This window comes from Drosophila arizonae, chromosome 5 (assembly GCF_054131065.1).
Source record: "Drosophila arizonae isolate 15081-1271.41 chromosome 5, UAZ_ARI_1.0, whole genome shotgun sequence".
NCBI lineage: Eukaryota > Metazoa > Arthropoda > Insecta > Diptera > Drosophilidae > Drosophila > Drosophila arizonae.
The window spans coordinates 11,163,918-11,177,512 of NC_142925.1; the positions used below are offsets into that span (position 1 = coordinate 11,163,918).

At 37.9% G+C, this 13,595-nt stretch overlaps 2 protein-coding genes across 5 annotated transcripts; both read right to left on the reverse strand.

Annotated features, from left to right (window-relative positions):
* Positions 1 to 216: 216 nt before the first annotated feature.
* On the reverse strand, positions 217 to 4,692 carry LOC149268480 (uncharacterized). 4 transcript variants are annotated; one of them, XR_016270455.1, is made up of 3 exons: positions 3,047 to 4,658; positions 793 to 1,267; positions 381 to 506 (listed from the first exon to the last, which is right to left on the reverse strand). XR_016270455.1 is itself a non-coding variant. In XM_089471089.1 (2 exons), the coding sequence occupies exons 1-2, from the start codon at positions 3,500 to 3,502 to the stop codon at positions 342 to 344; spliced, it is 726 nt and encodes a 241-aa protein (XP_089327215.1). In that variant the 5' UTR covers positions 3,503 to 4,692; the 3' UTR covers positions 217 to 341. The 4 variants fall into 4 exon arrangements, 3 of the variants coding, with proteins under 3 accessions (XP_089327215.1, XP_017867173.1, XP_089327216.1); XM_089471089.1 differs by lacking the exon at positions 793 to 1,267 and having other exon boundaries at positions 217 to 611; positions 3,047 to 4,692; XM_018011684.2 differs by lacking the exon at positions 793 to 1,267 and having other exon boundaries at positions 217 to 506; positions 3,047 to 4,609.
* Positions 4,693 to 7,458: 2,766 nt separating this feature from the next.
* olf186-M (Ki-ras-induced actin-interacting protein-IP3R-interacting domain olf186-M) lies at positions 7,459 to 10,032 on the reverse strand. The gene has a single exon (XM_018011685.2). It carries the CDS (start codon positions 8,676 to 8,678, stop codon positions 7,833 to 7,835), a length of 846 nt encoding a protein of 281 aa, XP_017867174.1. The 5' UTR covers positions 8,679 to 10,032; the 3' UTR covers positions 7,459 to 7,832.
* Positions 10,033 to 13,595: the final 3,563 nt, after the last annotated feature.

Sequence of the window (13,595 nt, forward strand, 5' to 3'; positions counted from 1 at the left end):
TAGTTCTTGTATATCTTTAGCTCGTACAGCATTAATCACGACGACAAGTTCACGGCGAACTGCGGCACGATAATGAATTGAATAGTAATTTGGCTCTACTATTCGACACATTTAATTCATTTCTTTTTGCATTTCGCTGTGTCTTCCTTTTCCCTTCAGCCGCCTTAGCGTCTTTTAGTCTTAATGCGTCTCTCTCTTTTTCAGGCTCTCACTCTCTTGAATGTTTCTTTGGTTGTCATGTGAACCGGTTGGTGAATGAATGAGTGTGGGTGGCTGGGTGGTTGGGTGGTGTGTTGGTTGCTTGATCGGTTGATGTGAACGCGCGAGAACGTCTTGTCTAGTTAACAACTAACTGATACGGCGACGGAGGCGATGCCGTTGATGCGGCGACGTTGGCGTTGGTTGCTGAACTGTCGACGGCGGCGCGCGTGATATTCAAATTCGACAATCAATTCGGCGGCGACAGCGACGGCTACGGTGACGACGACGACGACGGCGGTTGCGGCCTGCGACGACAAAAACAACAACAATATAACAATAGACAATCGAATTACAAATGCCATTTGAATTAAAACCGAACTGAAGGAAACTAAAACGTTGACAGCGGGTGCCTGTATAAGTGTATATGAGTGTGGGTGTGTGTGTAAAGAAAACGGAAAACAAGCAAAACAAATAGATAGCAATGAAAGGTGCAAAAGAGACAGCACGTGATAAAGGTGCTCCCCAATCACTCACTCACTCGCCCTCTCGCTCTCTCCCACTGTTGGCAATCAATCAGCACATTTTTCCTACCTGTAGCGCATCCGTTGATCATCAATGGGGAAATCAAATGATGAGCGTTTGGGCGACGCGACTTGCCCCTGAACTGTGCAGTGATTGGGCAGTTGATTGGCCACTGATTCAATTATAAATTCGACACTGCCCGCTCAGCTGACCCAACAATAAAGCGAGCAGAGGAGCTGCGGCAGCAGCAGATGTTTTAGAGATAGAGAGGCCAAGACCTGTAGCTAGTGGAATTATTTGATTGAAATCACGTAGGACAGGCAAAATGTCATTTGGGGATCAAAATAAGAAGAGCGAGCCAACCGATTCGCTCTTAAGCTTCCAGCTGATGAAGTTTTATGAGTAAATTCGGCGAAAGAGCTGCAATGAGAGGAGAGTAAAATAACCGTTTTTTGCAGTCAATGGAACAACTTAGCTTCCTATTGACGCAGCTGCACAGCTTAAAGAGAATATTTCCCCGTGGATTTCGATGCCGGCAAATGCGCTGTAACATTTTGGAACTTGTATGGAATTTGCATTAACATACTGAAAATACTATAAATATATTGCTCAAAAGCTCTTTTTCGGAAACTCTGTAATTTGAGCTTTCGCTGATCTGTGGATTATTATACAATCAATCAATAATAACACAAGTGTTATTGATCGTTGACAAAGAATTCGTAGTATCAGATGATTGATGTTTTTCTCAATTCGAACGATTAAATGGGAACAACAATTAAGTGACTGTGCTTGTTATCAGTTCATGTAAAATGTGATCGCATGAACAGCGTTTCGAGTTTCCAATCGAAGCAAATATCAATAAATATCAAAAATGTAATCAGCTACAGTAATTCCTTGATCAATGTGAATAAAAATAATTATTCAACAAACATTTTTTAGAAATATCGCCTTGAGTTTATATTTGTATTAGATTTACATAAATTCCTCGTACTTAGTAAAGTTAAAATAAAATATATTTTAAATTCTAAAAAAAAAAAAATTACATCAGAATTTCTAATGGAAGCAAATATATATACTTTTCGTCCTACTTTAACCAACTTGACCCATAAAATCGGCATTTAAGTGAATAATATTCTAAGTCAAATATATTGCCAATCCAATGCAAAATTGAAATTTATGCAATTTTCAAAGGCGTCGCACAATTATTATGCATACAAATTAGAGCAAAAGGTTGAATAAATCCATTGAACAGGCAAAATCAAAACGATTTTATAATACTACTATTACGTTTTTTGCCGTTTTGTGATATTGAAATTCTATTGTATGCATATTTTTTCCGTGCCATGCAAAGCCGGGTAACATGAAGTGGAATATAACAGACCTTATCGCTATATAAAAACAGCCACACCACATTGTTGCCATTCAAAACTAATTAATATAGAAAAAAATAACATGAATATAAAAGATTTTATATGTATATGCTGATTATAAACACACACACACACATTTATGCATATGTATGTGCGTGCGTGTAGGCGTGGGCCCTATAAAGTGCCTAATTTTAATTATTTATCGTATGCAAACAGTTGATAAAACAACAGCAAAGCTAAGACGCAGTGCGAATTGAATTGAAGAAGAGTCAATGGGAAGAGAGTAAACAAGTTACAGAGCGAGCTGTATTAATTGCACAATACACTGAAGAAAATATATCAAAGCTGAACTTAATTTTGAGTTGAATGGAATTAGGAAAGAATTATATCATTAGTATGTACTTATATACATACATAAATATATATTATCAAAACCTCTCCCGTATCTCTTTGCTTGCAGAGCTCACAAATATACCCGCCTAATACCCCTGTCTAATGAGCATCAAGAATAACAAACTAAGCTCTGTGACGTCATAAGCAAGCTCTAAGTGTATGGAAAATTAATAATAAACCGCGTGCAATATTACGGTACGTAAACACAGGCAAATATACATACATACATACATATATATACACACACACACACACGCGCAAACGCACATGCGCTAGCATGTGGGATCTGGTTCGACTTGAAATCGGAGGCCAAGTTTAGAGTTTAGACTGGAGAATTAACCGTGAACCGCTTGTCCAATTGTTCGTTTCCATATTGCTCATTTCGGTGATTTTGCACGATTGGCGTGGAAAAGATATGAGAGAGGGGTGACAAAAGCAGAGAGAGAGTGAGTGAGTGAGAGCGCGCGGGAGAGCTTAGGCGACTGTAGGAGTTTTTTTTCTTGTCATTTTTGTTTTGCATGTAGGAGGAATATAGAATTTGAATTCTTATGGAGACTTACCTTTGTGAAATTTTGACTGGAAGCGGGTAGCTGTGGAGCCGAGTTGCTAATGCTGGAACGTTTGAAGTTGAAGGTGTTGTTGTTGTTGCCGTTATTGCTGCTACTGCCGGAGCTGCTGCCAAATTGATTGTATAAACTGTGATTATGAAAGGGCTGCAACTGCAGCAGCTGCTGTTGATGATGATGATGATGTTGCTGTTGTTGTTGTTGGTGCTGGCCGGTAGCTATGGTTGTGGCTGCTGCAACTGCTGCGGCCACTACGTGCTGGAAATGATGCTGCTGAGCGTTGGCTGACGTGGTAATATCACTGCCAATTAACTGGCCAGCGTTGGTCGGATTTGAGCTGTTGCGTTGAGCGGCACTGAGCTGAGATTTGGCCGTTGGCGGCGTGCGAGTTTGGTTATTGGAAGATTCTAGGCCATTGCTAGCTGAGCTAGTTGTCGTCCACACAGACATCTTGAGCAATCGGGCCTCCAAAGGGCAGCAACGATTTTCCAGAACTGCACGAAATCCATTTTGCACGAGTTCCCATGCACAAAGCAACAGTAAAACAAAAAACAAAAAAAAAAAAAAAAAAAACAACCCAAAAATAGGTAATATAGAGAGAGAGACGCACAAAGGACAGTGGGCACGTAGAGCGCGACAAAAAAGAACAAATAAAGGAACGGTAAGTACGGTGTGCTTAAGTACAAATTAAAATTAAAAACAGTTGCACTTGTTTAAAATTTACATATTTTCTATAGGTTTTGATTTTTTACATATTAGGCGAGTATGTGTGCAAGTGCGGAACAACCAAAACAGACTGACGCTGTGGCCGCTGTTATCGATAATCGTTTGAGCTGTTAGCTCGCATGAGCTATTAACAGAATGTGGCAGCGCTAACAGCACGCTGTTAGCCATTGCAAATTTCGGGCTGGCAGTGCCGTTAAAAAAGCGCGCGCGAATAATTTGATTTTCTTTTCAGTTTTGTTTCATATTTCTTATTTTTTATTTAATTAAATGTGTTTTAATGTCAATGTTAGCCAAAGAGCAATTGGAATGCACATAGTGTGCCAGTAGGCCCATTAATCAAAACGCCCACGCTCATTATATAGAAACAGAAATAGAAATAACAAAATCAACGCAAATATTCACTGGCTGTGACACATTTTTCAATTTGAAATTTACAATTGTTTTTGTTTTTATTTTTATTTTTATTGTTGGGGCTGTTTGCTAATTGTTTTTCACACGTTTTCTCATTTTTTGTTTGCATTTTCGCTCGCTTCCGGCGTGGGCGTTTTATTTTCGTCAACGCAGCCACTGGCTAAGAGCAAAAAGTATCTGCATATGCGCATACAGAAGTATCTTTGTATCTTAAGGCTGTTGTTGTTGTCGGTGTATCTATGCAACACCTTCACGCGCCTTGAACTTGCTCGCTTCTTCTGCTGCTTGCAACACAGCCGCAGCAGGCAGCCAAAAAAACAACAAACAAAAAAACTTTATTTATGCATACATATGCAAAGAGCCTTATGCAGATCTTTGTAGCTTTTATCTCGTTCTCTGCTTTGTGCTTTGTGCATTTCATTTCTTGACTAGATACAGTTATATAGTGACAGATGCAGATACAGATACAGATACAGATACAGATACAGATACAGCTACAGATAAGGATACAGATACAGATACAGATACAGATACAGATACAGATACAGATACAGATACAGATACAGATACAGATACAGATACAGATACAGATACAGATACAGATACAGATACAGATACAGATACAGATACAGATACAGATACAGATACAGACACAGATACAGATTCTAATAGCGAACTCGTGTCTTGTGACGCCTTTACTTCATAACCAATATCTATGCTCAGTTCGGTATACCCTGTTTTATAGTGTTCATATTTGGGGTATATTGTTGTTGTGCCAATGTATGTAACAAGCAGATACTTTGATGTATATAACGATTTGTATGATTATCTGAGTCCATCTATGAGTAAAAGATATATATCTTTCAAAAATGCTCTACCCTGTGATCTGGGTATCTGTTAGTCTTGCATACCCAACGAAAGTGTCGGCTGACTTGTTTCTTCAGTTTACTGCTTAAATAAAACGCAAATTTCAAGGTGTTACGAAATCTATGTGAATAAATACATACATAAATTTATATTCATTTCTATATATGCGTAAATATATTATTCACATTCTTATCTATTTACCAACAGCGGCTCGTTATGACGTTCTGTTTGTGAAAAACAAAAAATTAATTTATTGAGAGTTCAAAGAGTCTAATACCCATTGCATTCGCTTCGATCGTGATAAAGATTGAGCTGGCAATAATAAATGTCATCTGCTTCTTATTTTTACTCATCTGCCTCTTCTTCTTCATGTTCTGTGTATTTTGTACTGCTTTTGTTTCATCTCTGACAACAATTAAAAACAATTGAAATCAATAAATTTAACTCAAGTACAACAAATTGTTAGCCCTCAAATGGAAACGCTTCACAATTTGCTCAGATGGGATTTATCTGATATTTGACTTGAATAAATGTGTATATAAGTATTAATGTGTGTAATATCTATATGTATGTCACGGGCTTATAATAGATGTATTTCGTTTTTAGCTACTCAGAAAATGTACTTTCGATAACACAGCAACAACAACAATAACAACAAAGAAACAACAACCACAATTAGATATGCCGCGCAACAACAGTTGGAGGTCTTTGAATATTTGTTTGCAAAATGTGCATGTTTATTTACATACCCTGTAACAATTACCACAATAGAGTATGATAAGCTTGACCAGTGTAAATTAAAGAAGAGGGAGACAGAGATTTGCTAGCTTATTTCATTGTATATCTCTGTATCTCTCTTTCTATTACACACTATTCTCTCTTTCTTTCTCTCTCTTGCTCTCTTCCTTTCCTTCACTTCCTTTTTCTCTCTCTTTCCCTATCTCTTTCTGCTTTCCATGTACTGAGTATCTTCTAGTCAAGCACCTCCACCCGAGCCCTTCTTTTGTGCTGTTATTTTCCTTTGACTTCTATCGCAATTGAATTTTGTTTGCCGCTTTTATGAGGTCTGTTGACTTTTTGTCTGACTTATGACGTCGGTTTCTAAATATAACATTTACTTCTTATGCAAACCAATCAATAAAAATGAAAAACCTAAGCCTGAGATAATGATATAGATAAATATAGAAATATATATATATATATATATATATATATAGGTGTTTGAAGCGGCAACAGTTGTCAATAGAAGTCTATTTACTTCTCAAGCTATACAACAGTTTCTTGACACGCTGTGGAAAGTTGACGATAAATATTTAAACAGATATATTAGATATTTAAACAGATTTCTCTAGCTAAACGCAAATTAATGTTTATTCTAAAATATAGTTAAAATTCGCTTATTAGCCTGCGAGAAGTGCGTCAAATGTGAGAATTGTGGAAACGTTGAAGAATGCAACTTGGCTCGAAATAGAAATTTGTCACACCCCAGAGAATGAAAAGGGCTGCAGAAAGAGGCAGGAGAGAAAGCCGAATGCACGCTTGTGTGAGAAACGTTTAAGAATGCAACGCTTAAGCAAAAACACGCTAAATTGATTCACATTGAATAGAATTTACGAAAACTTTAACACCTAAAGGTGTCGATACGAAAATATGCTATAGGCACGGCCTGAAAACGTTTAGGAATTTATTTCCCTGAAGGCAGTAAAAAAGTAGATTAAGAGAAAAATGATAAATGTTAATTTATCCACAAGAAAACAAATTAAATATTTCCAGATCAAAATCTAGATATGCCTAAATAGTTTCGGACTCGTCAAACATTTCAGAATTAAACACAAAGTGAATGGCCTCTAGCAGCAGCAAAGAGGAAGCCATAGACAAGACTAAGACGAGGGCTGAGTATTAGTGATTCGCATTCAGAATAAAACACAAAGGAGAAAGCTAAAAAAAATAAGAGTAAGCCGCAAACCTTTAAGAACACAATGCAAAGTGAATGGTAAGAAGCAGTGGCAAAAAGAAAGCCAAAGAGATGACAAATCGAAGACTGAGTAAGTTTGAGAAGAATTCTAAAAATATTGCTTGAAAGTGAAAGCATAAAGATTCTGAAAAATCTTTGAGAATGCAACACAAAGGAAGTTTCAAGAAGAGGAAGACTAAAACCAAGTTTAAGACAAAGAATAAAATATTTGATTGATAATGGTTATATTCCATATTTTGCAAATCTTCCAGAATGCGCCACAAAGAAAAAAGAACCTATGAATGGAAACCTTATTACAAATGATAAGCGAAAGAGAGAGAGAGAAAGAGAGATAATTGACGACTAAATTGTAAAAGTTAACGATTCAATAACAATAACAATAACAATACGCAGTTAAAGTTCAGCTCGAAAATAAAACTCATTCAAATATATCAAAGGCAATTTGTATTATTATTTTAGTTTGATGCTTAAAACTGAGATTATAATAAGTGTAAAGCGAATTGTAAAAATAAACCCGAATCGGTAGGTAAAACAATAGACAAAGCTAAGTACGCGGCACAACTAAAAGCTAATGGACAAGATAAACATCACATGACAATAAAGATAATATATATATATATAATAATAATAATAACGTACAGTAATAATAGAAAAGTTGCCGCGTGTCGGGTAAAACCCCGCTCGCTGGCTGCTATATATAGCTAACGGAGTAACTTAGCCTAGGTTGCTCAATTTCAGATATTCATTGGATATATAGTATGCATATGGATAGTTAGATAGTGTTTGGATTGGATCGGCGTCTCATCTGATCGTGTGCTCAATGTTGCCCATGGACTGTTTGCGCTGATTGTTGACCTCGAAGCGTTCCATAATCTTGGCCACAATCGACGAGGGCGGCTGATCCGAGCTGGAGGTGAGCCCGCGATAGCCCAGGGCACTGGAGTCGGCCAACGAACTGGCCAGCTGCAGACGCTTGACGAACGCCTCCGTGTCGATGCCCGGCACTTTGGAGGGCTTGAGGAAACGCTTGGGTATGCGCGAGAGCATGTCCTCGGTGCCGACGGGCCCGAAGCCCAGATTGATGAGTATTGCCTCCGGATCGGGCTTGCGCGACTCCAGCAGACTGTCCACGCTCGAATAGCGACTCGAGTCCGACTGCATCGAGACGGAGCTGTCGCGCAGCAGCAAACTGCTGAAGCGATGCTGCCGCACAGCCTGCGGACTCATCTCGGGCGCCGTGCTGTTCGAGTCGAAGGATTCCTCGTGCCGCAGCTGTCGTCCGCTGTTGGCCAAGATGTGGCGCTGGGGCAGGCGTGGCATGACCAATGGCTCCGACATCTCCAGATCCCCATCGTCATTCTCCTCCAGATCGGCGGCATAGGCGCACTCACAGCTCAGCAGATCATGATGATCATCGTCATCCGCATCATCCACATTGACGGATTGTTGGCGTTGCAGACGTTTGCGTTTGCGCAACGGTTTGCTGGGCGGAAAACTGGGCAACATGTTGCTGCTGCTGTTGCAGCTGGCAAGTCGGTGGGGCAAGTTGTCACTGCTGCCGGTAAGCGGCTTGTTGACACCACCAACAGAGGCGTGCAACGCCTCCGGCGCGCCTTCGAAATTGCTGCAGCTTTGCGAGCGCTCCATTCTCAACAAATGTTGTTGTTGTTGTTGTTGTTGTTGCTGGTAAGTTACGGCTGCTTGAATTACGTGGTTAGCTATAGCCAGGTTAACAGCATATGCTCATATTTGGTAAGAGCTGCCAAAGCCGTTACGCTTCCCGAGCTGCTGCTGCTTCAGTTTTGAGATCAGGTTCGCTTTGGTAACTTTAACCTCGACTCGTCTCGCTTTGTCTCTGTCTTTCACTCTCTCTCTCTCTCTCCCTCTCTGGTCTGGGCAAGTGCTTCTGTGTATTGCTTTCTCGCTCTGTACTCTGGCCAAGAAGCTGATTTATTTAATTAATTTAGTTTATTTATATTTACTATTCAGTTTGTTATTGTTTTTGTTTTCTTCTGGCAACAATGACAATAATTTCAGTTATTTTGTTTTGTTATTTTTGTTCAGCTAGGAAAACACAAACACGAAACGTGTTTCGCGCCGTTCCACCTTTTTTAGTCTTTATTTTTTTGTTTTGCAGTTTCTTATTGTTTTGTTGTTTTTTGTTTTTGCGCTCGCTTCTATTGAACGTTAATCAGCCGCTTGAGCACTTGTGACCCCGGATTCGATGGAGCGGACAGCACTTGACATTGATATGCGAAGACGGAATTGAAAATTGGGGTTTTTTCTTTATTGTTTTTGGCAAGTTTTGGCAAGAGTTGACTCAGTTTGAATTTGTTGTTTATTTATGCTTTTTAAGTACACAAAATAATTATCGACTTCTACCTATACTAACTGTCGCTCTCGCTCGCTCTCTCTCTCTCTCGCACAAACGCTCTTTGCGTGTGCTCCCAAAATCTGAGCCGAACGCTACGATATGATCTTTAAAACTGAAAACTGAAAACACAAAAAGCGGACAAAAGGCACGCGAAGCCGCTGCCAAAGCTCGTGCCGTCTCTGCCTGTAGAGTGTAGAGTTTTGTAGAGATTGTGTGATTGGCAGAGTGTGCGAGTGCGAGAGTGCGTGTGAGTGTGAGTAGAGGCGCGCGCGCGTGCACTTGCTCTCTACACACTCGCGCTCTAGACTCGCTTGGAAATTATTTTGCGCGAATTTAACAATTTCCTCAAGCGCGACGCCAATCAATAAAAACTTTTGATTAAAAGCACAACGTTTTGCGGTTAACTTCGCGCCTGCTTCGTTGCTTCGTTGTTGTCCGACCTTCCCCACTCTCCCCACAGTAATTTGCCGATCTACGCTGGTAGCGTACAGGCGTGGTCGCTGAGGGGATTTTTTGTTCTTATTGGAAATGTAAATAAGGCCAATTAGTACAGAGAAGGCCTAGATTTTATCAGTTAGTTTTTATTATTATACACATTGTATAATATGCATTTATATTACTTTTTATTTCAGTTACTGACTTTATTTTGTAATTAGTCATATCTAAATTTATAATGTCACATTAAGATAAAGCATTTTTGTGCAATTTACTTTGTGACTTTTTAATTGCCAAGAAATCTGATTTGCCATGTAAATATGGTTAAACAATCCTAAAATAAAACTCATTGCAAAATGTGAACTGACGTTAAGAAACGAAACACGTTCCACGGTGCTCGAGTGCAGCAGAGGAAAGCTCAGCGAAAGCTTTCGACGCGCAGCTGATCGCATGACAAGTAATGGTAAGAGAGGCGAGCTTGAAATTCAAAACAACATCAAATGCAATTCGTCTAAACTCAAGCAATTAACTTCGGCATAACGAAGATAAAATACTCTAACTTGATAATCATTGTAAATTTTGCTAAATTAGCTAGACTTAAATGAATGGAAAATTGCTAAGAGATTTACACAATGGTCTTTGCTTACAAATCGAAAAGAAATAGAACAAAATGGTATAGAAATGAGTTACAAGTCAATTACTTTTGATGCATATAGAGGAAAGAAAAGCAAAGTTTCCTTTCACAAACTCAGATTCTTTTCAAATGGGAAGGCTAAAACAGTTGTTCAAACAATGGCAAATTAACTCTGTTAAGTGCACAGCTTTAAGCCCTAAGTTAAATTTACGATAAACTTGAAACCCCGTAGCCAATTCTATGCACAAATAAGCCAGGTCGTTAGCGTATGAAAAATGTTTTTTTTTCAGATCAAATTGATATGATGATCATTGAACAACAACCATGATGTAAACAACATCATCAGCAACAATACAAAAATATGTTGTTTAAAGGCCTTGTTAACAGTTCATAAAGAGATGTTGCAAGCGACTGTCCGTAACACGGCCGTAATATTGATTACTCGAACCCATTTGGAAATGTGTGCCAAGATAAAAGCAAAAGTCAACAAAACAAAAATTTGATATCGTCTGCCCGAAAAATATTAAACAAAGTGAGAGAGCCATAAATTTGTAGATGATTCATGATCTTCTGCAGCTGCAAAACCAGATCAGGTTTTAATTTTAGATAAAAATTAATTTCAACAATTTTTTGTATTGCATTTTTTTTTTTTTTACTAAACGCACTTTTGGTTCTAAGCGAAGCAAATCATTGGCAAAAAAATAAAAATAAATAAATAAAATAAAAATAAAAATTGTTTTATAGTTAACTTAACAAATTGGCATAACATTTATTTGTTGTATTGCAAATTTGGTTTATTGAGCTAACTGTATATAATTCCGTCAAACTTAAGCCGAACCACGTCCGTGAACATGTTTCTGATTACAGTTAGGGAAATTGTGGCTCGACTAGGGAGTCACAGTTACAAGCGACTGCTCGATGCTCGTTCAAAGTGATTTATAGAGTGCACAGTATAGACTGCCTAACGTGGATGCACACTAATAATAGTTTAGTATGGATGATTTATAGGTGAATATAAAGAATGAGAATATATACATAAATCTTTGTAATACTTATTATATATTTTAATAATTCATATAGTAATTTTCTTGAGCAATAGCTTTAACTATTTACTGTGCATTTAAATTAAAAACATAAATAAATTTTCGTTTAATATGAATTTCATTATTAAACATCAGAATATCAGTATATAAAATTAAAAAATCCTGTTGAACACTTCTTACAACCAATATGCCCATTTGCAACATAGGAATAAGTATTATGTCAATTCAAAGCACTCAAGCCATAGATCACTTATATAGTATATAGGTGCCTTATGGAAAAACCTACATAAGCTCTTCTATGTACATTTTGTAAAGTAAACACCATAAGAAAATCCAATATACCCTTTTCACGCTAGGCAAACAAGTATTAGGAACAGCAAAAAAACAGGCGCCAAAGGTCGCCCGGCTAGGGGAAATTCCATATCGAGTCGAGTTGATTCGATTCGATTCGAGTATGCATCGCTAGCATGTTTTGAACTTTGTTTCCTTGGCATAGCGCAGAGCATACATACATACATATATATTAGAAAATGAGAAAATTGGATACTCGGAACGTAATTATAAATGTTGATAATGGATAAGCAGTTGCTAACTGCGCATGCATCATGCACAGTCATAGCCGAGGCTCAGGAATTAACAATTAATGCGCTAACTAATTGTTAAATAAATAAAGAAGTGAATTACAAGCATTATTTTTTATTCACACGGTTATGAAAGATCTCAAAAAATATATTCATTTATTTATACATGGAGATGTAGATTGTGTCACACACGAGATGGACACTTGCGAAAATAACGGTTATTAGTCGAATGCGAGTAGAATAATAACAAACAAATGAATTAGCATCAGCCATAGGTGGCATCGGGTCTCGCGTGGCTCGCGTGCCTTTCGCATGGCAGCGTCGATCAGGAAATGGGGGGAATGTCAAATTCGATCTCTTTGCAGTCGATCCCAAATGCCTTTCAATTGGATTTAATTGCTTTCGAATGGAAGCTGTAAACATGCGCGCCATGCACCACAGAGTAAATGGAATCTAGTGAAAGGCGTTGCACTTTAAGATATCCTATGAATAGTTGACATTCACGAGGGGAGTGATACATTTAGGGTATATCGACTGTAGACTCAATTTGAGCATAGCAATGGAATAACATTCAAATATCTTTCATAAAAAAATTTATTTAATAATAGATTTCTAAAACTAAAGAATCTAAACTAAACTAAAGAATCTTTTCATTTCCTACGTATTCCCACATATTCCCACATGTCTTGTATAACAAAATTTAATATCTTATATAAAATAATACGAATTGCATGATTAAATAGTGTTTATCTAAGGCATTTATTAATTTTCTCCACATTCCAACTTTTTCCCCTTATAAACCCGCTATCTTTAATCTATATCAAGGTATATGTCTGGCTTTTCTTTTGCTTACTTTTGATAATCTCGCTACTCTACTTCATATTCTTTGATTCAGTTTGTAGAATTGCATTCCTCAGCTCTTATCTTTGCCAAGCAAATTTATTTGGCTTTATCACATGCTCCATTTATCATACGTCTCGTAAATCAACTTGATCTAAAACAGAACTAATTTGATTGTCACACACATAAGCACAACTTTATGTTTACACACGTTACAGGGTATACAAATTTAAAGTAATATTTACCAAAAAATTAGTGAAGAAAAACAAGTGCAACTGTCTTTCATTATTTAAATATTTGTAACAGAGGTAAAATTTCTTACCTGTCGCAGCGGGCTAGAAATGCGGCCAATGCAGTTGCTCTTACGTTGAGCACATGCACATAAACAAAACGAAAATATGTCAATTAGCTGACATTTGCTTATGTGCGCGCGTGTGTGTGTGTAAGAAACCGTTAAGAAATCAATCGATAACTGACTTTTGTGTAACGGCTTCGGCAACAGTTTGTCGCTTTCTAATCCAATCCGAATTCCATAACTCGCAAGTGCAATGCAATTGGTTAGAGGGAGAGGATAATAGCGAGCGACACACAATTAACTGTAAATCACAACCGGCGCGATGCACACGCAGCAACGAACTAAACTGAGTAGTGAACAAC

Coding starts and splice junctions, on each gene's coding strand:
- LOC149268480 (XM_089471089.1), bottom strand. CDS start 3,502: ATGTCTGTGTGGACGACAACTAGCTCAGCTAGCAATGGCCTAGAATCT. Junction 612..3,046: donor CCAGTCAAAATTTCACAAAG/GTAAGTCTCCAT, acceptor ACACTTATACAG/GCACCCGCTGTCAACGTTTT.
- olf186-M (XM_018011685.2), bottom strand. CDS start 8,678: ATGGAGCGCTCGCAAAGCTGCAGCAATTTCGAAGGCGCGCCGGAGGCG.